We start from the raw sequence: 13,970 nt of genomic DNA on the forward strand, positions 1-13,970 counted from the left end.
GGGCTGCTGCAGGGCCGGCCGGAGGAGGTGGCAGGCACAGAGCTTCAGAGCGGGCTCCTTTGGCGCCCCTTGACCCCGCCTTGCGTGCGTGCCGGTGGGTCAGGCAGCTCTGGCAGGGCTGCTGCCTGCAGTCACAGTTCAGCGTGGAGCTGCTTCATCTAGGATCAGACATGCCATTCAGCAGAAAGATTTTCCCAGTTAGAACCGGGGCAGCAGAGGTTAATTATGTTCTGACCTTGGTAAGGTGTTGACATTGTTGGGAGAATTATTATTTCCTGAAATGCTTGAGCGGTTCGAGCAGTATCTGGCAGCTGAGCACAGCTGAGAGCTCCCTGAGTGATGGTTGATCTGCACGAGGCAGCAGAGCCGCGATCTCAGAGCAGAGTGGTTAGATGTTACACACACCCCCTGCTCTGAGACCTTCTGCTTCTTATTGCTGAGTTTTACCTGCTCCTGTCTGGACAGTGGTTCTGGTTGATCCGTTTCACAGCATGGGATGCTGCTAGTAACGTGTCCTTGTTAATTTTAAGAAGGTTATAATAAAGATAAAAGTACAGAGCTGGGGATTCCTCAGAGAGCTTTTTGAAAGGTGGCACGTGTTACAAGGCTGTGCATGATTATACTTGGCACTGGGGCACTGCTAGGAGGGCAGGAGAGGTGGAATGGGCTGAAAGGGGAAGGGGAATTAGCAGCTGTTGTTAGGCTCTGCAGTGGTGCTCAGCAGATGTTGTGGCTCAGCCTTACAGCCTGCGATGTCTTTAAAAGTGTTTTCCATATGAGACAGATTTGAGAGATTGTCTGAATGTTGTTGGGAGGGTTTGGTAAGAGTGTGCTGAGGGTGGAGATTGGAGCGGGGCCCAGAGCCTGTGGAGAAACACGAGTCCCCTGGCAGGAGGTGACAGGGAGGGACGTAGCAGTCAGGAGGATGTTGTGGTGCTTACTTGTGTTAACCAAAAAATGGGCTCTGTAAAGAAGAGGAAGCTACCCATTGTGGTGCAGTCACTGATTTGCTTGGAGGAAGTAATGATTTATATCAGCGTGGTCAGATTCTGAAGCCAGTGGAGGGAGAGGAGATGGTTGGGACACAGAGCAAGGACGGCATTTGAAATAAACTTTGCTAAAACTGATGATCAGAGCCTCCTAGTGCAGGTTCCCCTGCCAGTGGTCCTGCTCAACATGCCGCAGTGGTGCTGGCAGGCGGTGGGCAGTGATTCATCGCTGCCAGGGCTGTGACTGTGGAAGTGGCAGTGGTGACGAGGCCTTGGGATGTCTGTTCTGCACCTGATGAGTCACTTCTGCGTGAACATGGATGGAGCTGGCAGAGATGGTCTCTCCAGTTGTACTCTGGTGTCTGCAGTGGAAGTGTTAACTGCTTCATGACTCACTTGGTCTGAAGTGCTGTGTATGCACTGTCCACAGAAAGCATAAGAAGCTGGATTTAATAAGTTGCTTTGTGGTACCTGAACACAGCCTTACTACCCTGTGGTGAGAGAGCCTGTGGCTGCACTACAGGATGCAGAGAGGAGGTTTGCAGGTACCCCAGCCTGATGCTAGCAGTGGCTTGGGGACCAGCTCTGTTTTCCACTGTATCTGCTTGTGCTTTGCTTTATTTGGCCTGTTCTAGTGAGATGCACATGCACACTTCCCATCATTGTGCTAGTTCAGCTCAGTTGCTCCATAAACATAGCTCCAGCAGTTAGATTTGTCTTTATTTAGTAGATTTGTTAGTGGTGGCTGATGGGGAATCCAGCTGTCAGACCTCCCTGTGATTGTGAAAGTGTGGGAGCCATGTCGACAGGGGAGAAGAAAAGGAGCTCTGTGGTCTGGCAGACTGTAGGCTTCTGCTAACTAACGTGCTTTTGTCTTTGACCTCTATGGGGCCAGGAGGCAGCGCTGATACTGGCATCAGGGGAGAACTTGTTAGTGAGCACCTGAGCTGGAGAGGAGAGCCTGTTCAGGGAGCTGCAGTCGGTGCACTGGGAGGGAAGTGCTGCAGCACAAACCAAGCTTGACATGAGACTTCTTTTCTGATTTCTCCAGCTTGTTCATGTTCCAAACTGTGTTTTGCAATCTGCTGTGAAGATCTTCCCTTTCAAGTCCCTCCGGCATCTGGAAGTAAGTATAGGAGGCAGAACTTGTTGTTTGGCTTTCCCTTACTTACTTTTGTGGTTGCAGAATGCTTCTACTCCTGAAAACTGGGCAGGCTTTTGTGGCTTCCCTAGAAGGCTAGGTCTGAACTCCAGCAACACTTGTTTGGGGTGAAGTTGGGATATGAGCAAAGGCTGGAGTGTTAGGGAGGGAGGCTCCAGCAGGGGAATGGGAGATCCTCTGCAGAGATGGGCCTGGGATGGCAGCTGCTCTTACACTGTAATATTTTGATGTATGTTGACCTTACTTTCTCATCACTGCTGCAGTTGAGGTCTGTCCCTCCACACTGCCTCCGAGGACTGCGATTTGTCTATTCTCAGCTGGAATCTCTAACCTGTTGCAAATGTATCAGTACACTGGAGGTGAGTGTCTCTACACAGCTCGTGGGAAAAATTGCAGGAGAAAGTCTGTCTTGATCCTACAGCCTTTCACACAGGGAAGATGTAGGAGACGGTGTTCCCCATCTTAACAATCCATGTTGTATATGGCTTTTTCTCCCTTCTCTGTTCTGGGGTCCTGCTCCTGACTCAAACAGTGTTTAAATATTCCCTGGTTGGATACATGTGTGCTCTGTAGTCTCCTTTTTAACTGCTTGAGAATTTCTGTCTCTGGCCAATATTCGTATCAGCTAGGTCTGACTGTTCTGTGTGTCTGGCTGTTTCCACGTTGGAAGGCCTGCAATATGCTGGCCAGGTTTGTTTCATTGTACCTCAGCAGCCTTAAATGAGAGCTGATTGTCAGAGGGAATGCTGTGCCTCGGTGTCTTATCTGTCCTGGTGCTCAGCAGGTTTCTGAGCCATGAAGGCAAGCTGCAGACACAGAGAACTGAGTAGCGTGGGCTGTGCTGGCCGTGGGGCTCTGGGCGTCTCTGTGGCACAGAAGCTGCTGTCTGCTGGGGAACAGGGGCTGCTGGTAGAGACTGCTTGGAGAGCTCCTTTTGTCTGCCAGAGCATAAGTTTTTTGGCCGGGGCATGTGTGTCTTACTTCTGCTTTGATGGAGGTCTGAAAAAGGTTTTGTTGGCATGAAACGTTTGGGAGTTGGAACTAGATGATCTTTAAGGTGCCTTCCAACCCAAACCATTCTATGACTGTGTGAGTCTTTGTGTTTAGTGCTCAGAGCCTACAAATTGTTACGTGTTAGGTTAACTATCGTTACTTGAGTGTAGGAGGTGAAAGCATCTCCCCTTCTTTCTAAATACCTAGCTGTGGAATTCCCACCATCTCCAGATATTTGAATTAGTGACATAAAAGTCATTACTGCTGTAAGCCAGGCAGGGTCTGTAAAGCACAATATGTCAGTGTTGTTCTAGACTAGCTGTTCTCCTGTGTTCATCTGCTGTTACTGTAACAGCTAGTACTCACCAAGGAATGGCTCCTTACTTCTTCCTAGGAAATCATTTCAGCATGTGGTGGAGATTTGAGCTGTGCTCTTCCGTGGTTGGAATTGCAGACTGTGAACTTCAGCTATAACTCGATCACTGCCTTGGATGACTCACTGGTAAGTGGGGCATCCTTCCTGCATGACTGAGGGGAAGAGAGGAGATGATCACAGCCAAGGACTGGGCACTCCTTCACTGATGCTGCTAGGTCTGGGTGGGAGGCAGTGGGCAGTGTTCGTTTTGCTGGCCTCTCCCAGCAGGACAGGGTTTCTGTGCTGCAATGGAGACATTTGTACAATCTGATCTAGTATGTTTTTGTCCTTCAGCAATTACTGAATGCTCTGAGAGTCTTGGATTTGAGTCACAACAAGATCCAGGATTGTGAGAACTATTTAACGGTCAGTATCTTGGGCTGAGCACTGGAGTTTCCTTGTATGGCCAGGACACTGCTAAAGTGCTGTAATCACTGGCCATGTGCCTGCTAGGTGAAGTATAACAAAAGAAATTGGAGATGTGGCCCCGCAGGTGTGTGATTTGGAGCTAGTGCTTGCAGCCTTGAAACTGTTGTCGTGCATGTGTGGCCACTTAGGCAGAGAAGACAGTGTCCCTCGTCCACTCTAAGACAGGAGAGTTAGCGGTGCGTGTCACTGCGTGTATCGCTTGGCACTCTGCTGTGGCTGAGTGATAAATACAGTGTGCACTGTGCCTAGAGTCACACGTGCAGTGTGTGCTCCTTTGTGGCCAAGGCTTTGCTGTAATCTGTGCAGCAGGTGGGAATTACGTAGCCAGGCATGGGGCTGTAGAGACTGGCTGTGTGATTCGTTCAGACTGCCAGTAGCATTCCCTTCACACTCTCAGAAGTCTCCTGTCGGTTACTTTAGAAAGGTGGTAGGCCATCACAGTGGCACGTGCATCTTTGGGAAACAGCAATGAAATCCATGTTCTGCTGGGCTGGATCTGCTTCTTTTAAGAGAAGCTATGAAACAGCTTTTAATGGAGTTGGTGGGGCTCACAATGTATCATCCATAATCATCTTTGCAAAGGTAAGAAAGGGCTTCTTTCAGTAGTTCAGTCCTATTGCTGAGGCAAGGGGTCCAGTCCCGTCCTGTGCTCCATTGAAGTTGATGAGGAAGGAGAATGCTGCTCCTAGCAAGTCTGGTAAAACAGTTAGATTGTGCTGAGCACCCCCAGACAAACCACTCCAAATGTGAATGTCAAAGTCTTGCTGCAGAAATAGTCTTAAGAAACTCACTTGTTGTTTGACCTTGATGGGATGGAAAAAGTGGTAGGGGGCTAGTGCTCTGTCTTGAGTTTAGGGTCAGGCTTTGAGCTAAGGTCCTAACTGATCCAGTGCTGCTCTTCTCTCTGAACAGACCCTTACAGAACTAGAATACCTCAATCTGGCTTATAACTTCCTGTCCAAGGTGCCAAACCTTGGCATCTTCAGCCGATCCAAGCTGGTGACTCTGATCCTGCGCAACAATGAACTTGACAGCATTAATGGTGAGCCCCCAAGAGAGGAGCAGATCTGAGTTTGAGGCCTTTCTCTCTTCCTTGAGGAGGAACAGATCTTGAAATCTTGGGCACAGCTATTTTAACTAGGATTCCATTTTGGGGAAGAGGAAGGTTCCTAAGTTTATAACTTCTAGTGTGCTGATGGCTTCTTGCTTTGTTTGCAGGGGTTGAACAGCTAGTGAATCTGCAGCACCTGGATGTGGCCTACAACCTGCTGCTGGAACATGCCCAGTTGGCACCACTGTCTACTCTGCACTATGTAAAAAGAGTAAGCACAGAGCCTAATAGGTTGATAGATTAGAGATGTCACAGACAGAGGGTGCAAGGTGGAGACTGTGTGGTAAGAAGAGAGTTTTGAAAGATCAGTTAAACTCTTGAGCATTTCATTTTAATGTGGGAAGCTGATGGGGGAGCCTTGAAGAGACACCTGTATTTCAGCCTTCATTTTTGGTGACCCCTGCTCAAGCTAACCTTTCTCCATATATTCACCCCCACTTCCTTGCTCCCCCTTTCCAATTTTAATGCTGTAGAGTTCAGTAAAGATCCTCCCCTAATCCTGTTGTAGATTTATGAGTTCAGAGAAGTCTGAAGGAGGATAACTGCAGTCACTAGAGTGCTTGTGAAGGAAGATAGCCTGCAAATGACTTAATACTTCTCAGGGTCAGTACTGAAAAAGCTCCTAATGATTTAGGGGCATGAGTAGGAAGTACTTTAATTTCCTTCTCTTATTTGCTGAACAAATATCAGGAAGCATTGTGAAAGCTTAGGCCTGTCCTGGCTTGATCACCGTTCCACTGCAAGGATATTTCCTGAGGCAAAGAGAAAGCCTGGAGCCTGCAGGCAGATTAGGTCAGGGTATAGAACATTGCTTCTACTAAAATTTTCTCTGTTCCCCTCACCTAGCTGCATTTAGAGGGAAACCCATTATGGTTCCATCAAAACCACCGATCTGCAACCCTTGTACATCTGTCTCCCAGGGCAGCCTCCTCCAATGTGAGTATTAGCCATGTGCTTTCTGCCCCTGCTGTTGAAGGCATAGATTGTTCTGACACTTGGGGGCAAATGGTGGGAAAGAATTTCATAAACCTGAAAATTTATTCCAGTGGCATAACAGTGGTGATTGTTTTATGGTTGTGGTTTTGATTTGTTTTTTCAGGTAGAGTAGTCTATCCTTAATTTTTTATGTGGTCTGCTGGCCAGGGCAAACAGAGTTGAAAACTTTTCTCAGGTTTGCCAGACCTCAGATCTTAATATGTCTTCACTGTCTACTTCATGAATTTTGGTCACTGATGGTCCCAAAGGTTTACTCTGTTCCTGCTAGACAGTGACTGTGTGGCTGGACTTTGCGAAGAAGGAACTGGCCATCTTGGCCCACCTTGCCTAATTACATACTCCTTTGGCAGCCATGGCCACCGCTTTCTCTCTCCCCATCACTCTGCTCTCAGCTAGGTGTCATCGCAGTTTCCCTTGCACTCTGCTGCCTAGGTCAATTCTTGGTAATATGATTTTAAATAAAGAAGCCAGCAAAGACAGTGTTCTGGCAATTTAGCAAAGTAAACTTGCTTGCTAAGGGTCAGAGGTGTTCTGGAGCTGGTCTGCCCTTCATCTTAGTGTCAAATGGCTGGGTTCGTTGTCTTCAGACTGCATCTTGGAACAAGCTTTCACTGAGATCAAGTTACTGGTAGCTAGGTAGACTCAGTCTAGAAGTAGGGTACAAGCTTTGAGGTGAAAGTGAGTACCTCTCACAACAATTTGTGAGTTCTTGCAGAATAATCTATTGTATTCCTTCCATGAACTGTCTTTGATACGTTTCTTGGAGTCATAAAGTTTGTAACAGGAAAACCACAATGGTCCTTATATGCTATTAGGTCAGGTAGCTACAGCTAAAGGAGCAATGGATAGGCAGGAACAGGGTTGTTTCTATTAGTATTTGTGGTTGTGTGCCAAGGATCCCAACCCTAGGGTGGCCTGAAGGGGAATAGGAGTCAGCAGATATTGTCCAGAGCATGTGCCAGCCAAATGGAATCTGACTGCGAATGCATCTCTAATTACAGTTCCTCTTGGATGGGGAGCCACTGTCTTCCTCAGACCTGATGGTAAGTGCAATTGCTGTAAACTGATCTTACTGGCTTTGGGAGTGGGAACTCTGACATGTTTTAGCATTGTCGTGTGTCCCTTTAAATCTGTATGGGCTGCCCTGACCCTTTGACATAGTTCATTTTGGCTCAGTCCATGCCGATTCCTAGTAATTGTTGGGACTGGCCAGTGTAATTTATTCTGTCCTATGTGGCCTTGTAGAACTTGGAGCCTTGCCTGTTTCCTCTTCAGGTACTCTCTGGTACTTGGCACTCGGGTTACATGTCAGCAAAACAAACAGTTACCAGTTTCCCATCTGCTTTCCCATAAGAAAGGCAGAGATTGAGTTAAATTGCAGTGGTCATGCTAAACAATAGAGTCTACCAGGCAAGATTTGTTGTCACCACTTCAAGTGAGATGGTGAAAGTTCAGGGTAAGGGGTAAGGAAGTTGTCAGCCTGAGTTGTGGCTTGGTTACCTTGTCTCTCCTTTGCACTCAGCAGGCAGCGTTCTCTTCTTTTGGCTTTAGCACCTTCCAAGACTTGTGCAAAGCGTGTCTCAGTCCATCCACACTTCTACGTCAGAGAAGACTGCACTGGACCGCAGTGCTCTGGACAGTTCCTGTGCTGCAGACTTCAGCGACAGTCAGTCCCCAGCGGAGAATGTGGCTGTCAGGCTCCCTCGGAAGAAGAGCAAGGTCTGGGACTGAGAGAGCTTCTAAACCATGTAGCTGGCACGTTGGGTGCAGGGGCTGCCTCGATGTGAGCGCCTCGTGCAGTGAGATGTGGTCTTGTACTGACTGTGCAGTAGTGAGCCCCTGTGCTGCTGTGTGTTAGGAAGGTGCTGGGCTTCACGTCAGTCTTGATATACTGTGACAAATGTTTCATGGTGTGCTTCTGCACTGTAACAACTAGGAACCCTTCAGCTTGGCAGAGCCCCTCATCAGATGCTCTTTTGGTTGTTCTGGTGCCTCCCAACTATTCTTATCGTGTTTGTTCCAGGGAAAAGTCAAAGTGCGCAGAGCGAGCATTTCGGAGCCCAGTGACACAGAACATGAGCCCCAGGCTTTACCTCTCTCTGCTGGTGAGGCTTGTCTTCTTCCTCAGTAACACAGCAGCTGAACTGCCCACAGTCAGAGGAGTGCTCTGGCATGGGGACTGCTTTCATACTTTCCAAGTTTTCTCTCTGCAGACCTGGTCCTACAGCATCAGAAGGAGATGAAGCGCTTGGACAGCTTCAGAGATCGCTTTGGTGTTGACTGGCTGCAGTACAAGAGACACCTGGAGGAGCATGACCAAGTACCTGTCATCTGCCGTAGCCGTTCTGCAGATGAGATCACAAGCAGACCTGCTGCAATGGACTTGCAGAGTGAGAGCTCTGACCCAGAGCAAGGAAAACCCCAAGTATCCCAGAAAGAATCCTCTCCTCCTTTGGATGATACTGAGAAGGAAGAAGAGCCTGAAGTACAGATGGATGAGTCTGTGGAAGGAGAACAGAGAGGAGAAGAGGAGGCAGATGAGCTAATGCTGGGGGAGGGAGAAACAGAGAAGCCAGAAGGTAAACAGGTCTTTTCACTGCTGTGTTTGAGGGCTTGGGTGACACAAATGTGATATCCTTGAAGCTTTATCGTGCTGCCCAGTGTTGTAGGAATTCTAAGTACTTGGGGCAAACAGGCCTGAAGGCCTGTGGTACTGACCTGTGTTGTGTCTTGTTTGGCAGTGGACCTTTGCCAGCCAGTGCTGGTGAGCCAGATAGAAGGCGAAGGGGACCCAGAGGCAGACTGGATCTTCCTGCGAGTCACAGCTAAGCATGTGATTGAGGTGGAACTGAAGGCTGCCAGAGTCCTCCACAAGCTGGAGCTGAAATGCCTGCAGAAGGTGGAGACCTCTGAGATGAACTGGAAGAGGATGGTGAGTTATGTCTCTGTGTGAGTATTTGGCATCTTACTCCACGTGGGCCAGCATTCTGGATTTGGGCTTCTGTCAGAGTATGCTGCAGGTCTTTTCCAAGCTCCTGCAAAGCCTGATTGATTGAGCATCTCTTCCACCCAACACATGTGTGTCTAACAGCATCTGTGTTGCTTAGAGTACCTGTGATAATGCAGCAGAAGCCAGCGCCGATTCTGTTCCAAAGCTGGACTTAAAAAGACAATGTCTGGACTTGTTCCAGCGCACAGGAAATGAGAGACTAATCAAGAGGAGCCTAAATGAAATGGAGACCTCCTTTCCATCCGTTCCTCACTGGGATATCACCCTGGCCTTGGAGGACTGTTTGTGGATTGCACTTTTTCTTACACAGTGCAGCGCTAAGCCTGGTGTGACATTTAGAAAGCTACTGGTAGCTCAGTGGGCAGTTTTCCAGCCACATGCTTTAGTGCTAGCAGCCCCATTTTGCTCTTGTGGTTCTTTAGAAGGGGAGTTTGGAAATCTCTTTTTCCTTGTGGTACCATTTTAACATTCAGAGTGTACATGGATGTGTTCACAGGCTTCTCTACTACTGTTTTCTCCAAAAGCTCCAACTCACTTTTTTTCTTTTTTTTTCCCCCTGCCTTTATACCTCTGGAATGTTTGTGGCTTGATATTCTTCTGAAATACTTTCGTGGAAAGGTGTTTTGTTTGAAATGCTTTGTTCTGGACCTTAAAACTGACTGTTGTCCTTGGTACTCACGAGCTTTATTTGTATTTATTTATTTGTTTGTTTCTTTATGCCTATTTTACCCGGCTCCCAAATGCTATCGGCTATGGAGGGCTACTCAAGGCTTACTAAATTAAGTGCTTGTATGGCCACATCTCAGCCAGTTGCAAACAAATGCAGTCTGTATACTGGATGCTGTGCCCTCTGCCTAGAACTGGTATTTTCTGTCTCCTGCAGGACCTGGAGCGAGTTTTCCCTGTCCTCACACTGCACTTCAGCTACATTCGCAAGGACCGGCAGAAGCGCAAATATGTGGTGCTCGACAACTGCCCGGAGCAGTGTCTGCAGGTAGGAGAGGCTAGAGGGGGAAGCCTGGGGAGGGGGCAGTGTTACTGGAAGACGATGAATTCTTCCAGCGAGCACAGGGCCCCTGTTCACAGGGTATCTGTGCATCTGCTGCCCTGTGGCAGCCCATGTCTAGCTTACAAGCTCAGGATTTCTCCTGCTGCACACATGAACTGTAGGGGCCGGGATCATGGTCATGGGCAGTGGAGCTCCTGGAGCATAAAGGGTGCTCTCAAGGAGAAAGCCTTGCAGTTTTCTCCCTCTTGGGGAGGCAAGTTTGTAAGCAAGTTAGTGATCCTTACTTTTTGTGCATGTGCAAGATGTTTCCTGGGTGCTGAGTGATCTGCTAGTCTGTATTTAGCCCTCTAGAGAGTGAGAGTGTCAGTGCTATGGCAGCTCTGGTCTTCACAGCTGCTGTATGGTCTCAAATCCAAGTATGTTTCTCAGGGTACTGTTGTTTAAGTACATTTAAACAAGTTGTTACAGAGAAGGCACAAATAAATGGGACCTTTGAGACCAGACTTCCAGGGAAAGCTGGTCCACAAGGCACAGACCTGCAAAAACAGGTTCTCTTGGTCTTCTGCTGTGAAGCTCTGTGCCCTTGGCAAGCATTGCACAGACTGGCTGTTGTACTGTTAGCTAGGAAATGGCCCTGCACCTCTTGCACTCTGCTCTAATGAGGCATGTGAGGAGACTTGCTGATGTCAGAAGCTTGCTTTTATTAGGACGGTTATAGCTGTCTGCTAGCACTTTTTTCCCTCTGCTGCTACTTCTAGTGTGTCCTTGAAGTGTTGTCCCCAGCTGTTGAGGACAATCTGCGAAATCAGGACCAGGAGAAAGGATCCATGAAGCTTCAGTGCCTGAAATGCAAGCAGGAGTTTTCACAGTCCCTGGCTCCCTGGCATCAAGGTCCCTATCCTTCAGAGGCTGGAAATGCCAAAATCCTGGAGACCTTAGTTGCCTCAAACCAAGGTAGGATGTAGTTCCCAGAAAAAGGATGCTTGCTAGTGCCCAAGCAGGCTGCCAGAACGGCACCTGTGGTGTTGAGCATGGAATGTACAGGAGAAGGTAATGCCTTGGCTGTAAAGTCTGTTGTGGGAGGCACTGTCACTCGGCCCACTCGGAGTGGGAAGAGCCCGCCTTGTTCACTAGCAGGAATAAGCCACTGTTTTAAGGTTAAGCAAGCAGCACTTCTGTTGTGGGTGGCCTGGGGTCTGGGAGAACGTGGGGTGCTGGATAATGCAGGTGGTCCACAGAAATCTGAATTCTGGGAGAGGTCTTAAAGGTCACTTAGTCTCTCATCCTGTTGAAACCATGGTCCGTTTTGCCACAGAGGCTAATTTGTTCTAATGAGATTTTGCTAATGGAGGCTGCTAGGGAATCTGCTCCAGTATTTCAGGTAAAACTTTGGCTGTTAGACATCAGAAAAACAACTAGAACCCTAACCTAAGTCTCCCTGGCTGTGATCTTAAGCCCACTCTTGCTTCCTTTTTAAAGAATGATTTATTCCTTTCTTTGTACTTGACAGCCATTGTTCTCCCCTTGCAACTACTCCTGTCTTCTGTCCTCTAGACTAAATAAGCTCAACTCCCTAGATAATTTGCTTGTCAGTCATATCTCATACAATGCAGTTATTCTTGCTGGTCTCCTTTGTACTCTACCACATTTTTCTTTGGGTGTCTGAAACTAGATGTGGTATTTTGACTTGAGACATAGCTGGTGCTGAATAGGCATCTTTTGATGGCTGAGTTTTTCAAAGCTCAGTTTATATTTGAAGTGAGGAGTGCCCAACCTTAGCTTGGAAGATGCTGCTTATTTGACCAAGTATCCTGGGATCGAAGCACTGCAGTGAGGGCAGAAATGCTGTCCTGGCTGCAGCACTTTCCTCCATCCTGGGACACTTTCTTCCTACCCCCCACCAGGGTAGTGGGAGTCCCAAGATCCAGCTGGGAGTCTGCTGTGGTGTGGGTGAAGAATTTGGGTCAGGAGGGGCAAGGAAAGCTGGAGAAGGGACACGATGTGCTTGTGGTTTGGCTGGCTGGAGGATTAAACCAAGCTGAGGATGGAGGTGGCTAAGGAAGGTTGGATTGACTGGTCATGAGCTTGGGCTTCAGAGGTTATGTGAACACTTGGGAACATCAGGTGGAGGAAAGTCATGAGCCAAAGCCCTGATGTAGTTTGGTTGCAACTACAGCACACACTGGTCACCCTAAAGCACCCTCTGAGCAGAGCTATTTCAGGTGGATGATGTCACTCATATAGAATCTCTCATTGATTTGTGAGGGGAGGTGTGTAGGACATGATTCTGAACAGAGCTGCTCAACAAACTGCTCAAGTGCGACTATAACTATTGTCTACTCTGAAAGGGGTGGTTCGTGGTTTGCAGGGGAGGGGGGGGGACGTAAAATCTTGTTGGGATGAGAGGTGTTCTTGTTTCTCTTTATACCTGACAAAACCTTCCACAGATGCTGCAGCAGCTGGTGAGCTCATAGTCTGTCCCAGTTGTTCCAGTGACCATGTGGTCATCCTGCCTTCAGAGGTGTGCTCCAGCACGCCTCTGCCACCTGGAGCCGACAGCACGAGTGAGGACCTGTCAGACTCTGTCCTGGAGGGAGGCAGCCAGCAGGAAGGCCCAGAGGAAGCAGCTGCCCTGACCAGTGAGAGTGGGAAGTTCTACATTGGTGAGGAGGACAGCTCAGAGATGGACACCAGCAACAGCACCAGGACCCCGGAGCCGAGTGGCGAGCAGGACGGCACTCGCCATTCCAGCTCCCACAGTTCAGATGGGGGCGGTGGGAAGAAGGAGCTGGGCGTGAAGAGCCAGTACTTGTTCCTCAGCTGCACAGACACCAATGAGGGAAGCTTGATGGGGAGCTACCGTTGCAGTGTTTCTCGTGGGCCCACTCCTTCCCAGCTCTCTTTGAACTCTGAGTCCGAGGAAACATGGAATCTCAGTCCCTGTGAGTATGTAGGAGCTGTGCAGGGTTTAGGGGTGTGCACAGCTTGGTGTTGGGCTTTATCACTGATGCTTGCAGGCTGCGCTGCCCCCTGTTTAATGGAGAAGGGAGGTCATCAAGCACAAGCAGCAGTGACCGTGGTTCTTGTGAGCAGTTTTTTTAATTCCCCTCTGTTCAATCCTCATGCCTGAAGGTAGGGAAAACTGAGTCAGCTCCTAATCCCTAGTATTGCTCAGACCCAGAGTAACAGGGTCTTGTTCTGGGAGCTGCAGTGCTCGTTTACAGACACACCGAGTTCCTGTGGCAGCAGTGAGTTGTTAGCTGGAGCATTACCTTTGGACAATGGTATGCACACTTTCTCTGTGTATATTCTGTGAGTTAAGTGCAGTGTGAGGCTAGTGTGTTTGTATGAGGCTCTGGCTAGTGTATCTACAGTTACTTGTGCTTTCCTCAGTGGTCTTCGTAAGCTTCAGATGACAAAGCCTGTCCAAAAGTCCTGTGTCCTGGCTGTGTGAGGGCTGTCGTGCAAAATAGCAGTTACTAGGAGTTCCACAAATGCTCTTTGTAATGGGCCTTGGATTTCTGATGTAGCAGACTGCTTTTGCTTGGGCATCAGCCTGTGATTTACAGAGTAACTGAAGTTGGAAAGGAGCTATGGAGGTTGTCTGGTCCAGCCCACCAAGTGACACTACTGCAGCTGCAGTCTAGTCCTGATTTGTAAACCCATCAGCTTCTCGATCTATAGAGATCTCCAACAGCCTTTCAGGATTGTTGTGCCTCTGAGAGGAGCTGGTATAGGACCAGTGTTTAGGATTGCCATGTTCAGTCTTGTATGCTTGAAGTGTGAGAAATAATGCATTCTGTTGTTTTAGGTCAAATCACAAGGTCCCAGTTTAAAACTGAGCCCACGAAGAAGT

General features: G+C 48.5%; 1 protein-coding gene across 1 annotated transcript in view; it reads left to right on the forward strand.

Annotated features, from left to right (window-relative positions):
- Positions 1-13,970, forward strand: part of STK11IP (serine/threonine kinase 11 interacting protein) — a gene marked incomplete at its 5' end in the record, with an annotated part of 19,492 nt that overhangs the window by 220 nt on the left and 5,302 nt on the right. Inside the window, 15 exons of the mRNA XM_029084840.1 lie at positions 2,034-2,115; positions 2,415-2,510; positions 3,539-3,646; positions 3,854-3,925; positions 4,901-5,030; positions 5,207-5,310; positions 5,946-6,035; positions 7,097-7,138; positions 7,647-7,814; positions 8,119-8,200; positions 8,309-8,674; positions 8,837-9,027; positions 9,989-10,099; positions 10,873-11,068; positions 12,562-13,056. Of these exons, the coding sequence (XP_028940673.1) occupies positions 2,034-2,115; positions 2,415-2,510; positions 3,539-3,646; positions 3,854-3,925; positions 4,901-5,030; positions 5,207-5,310; positions 5,946-6,035; positions 7,097-7,138; positions 7,647-7,814; positions 8,119-8,200; positions 8,309-8,674; positions 8,837-9,027; positions 9,989-10,099; positions 10,873-11,068; positions 12,562-13,056 (2,333 nt within the window). The remainder of the gene's footprint in view (positions 1-2,033; positions 2,116-2,414; positions 2,511-3,538; positions 3,647-3,853; positions 3,926-4,900; positions 5,031-5,206; positions 5,311-5,945; positions 6,036-7,096; positions 7,139-7,646; positions 7,815-8,118; positions 8,201-8,308; positions 8,675-8,836; positions 9,028-9,988; positions 10,100-10,872; positions 11,069-12,561; positions 13,057-13,970) is intronic.

This window comes from Antrostomus carolinensis, unplaced genomic scaffold (assembly GCF_000700745.2).
Source record: "Antrostomus carolinensis isolate BGI_N321 unplaced genomic scaffold, ASM70074v2 scaffold47094, whole genome shotgun sequence".
NCBI classification, from domain to species: Eukaryota; Metazoa; Chordata; class Aves; order Caprimulgiformes; family Caprimulgidae; genus Antrostomus; species Antrostomus carolinensis.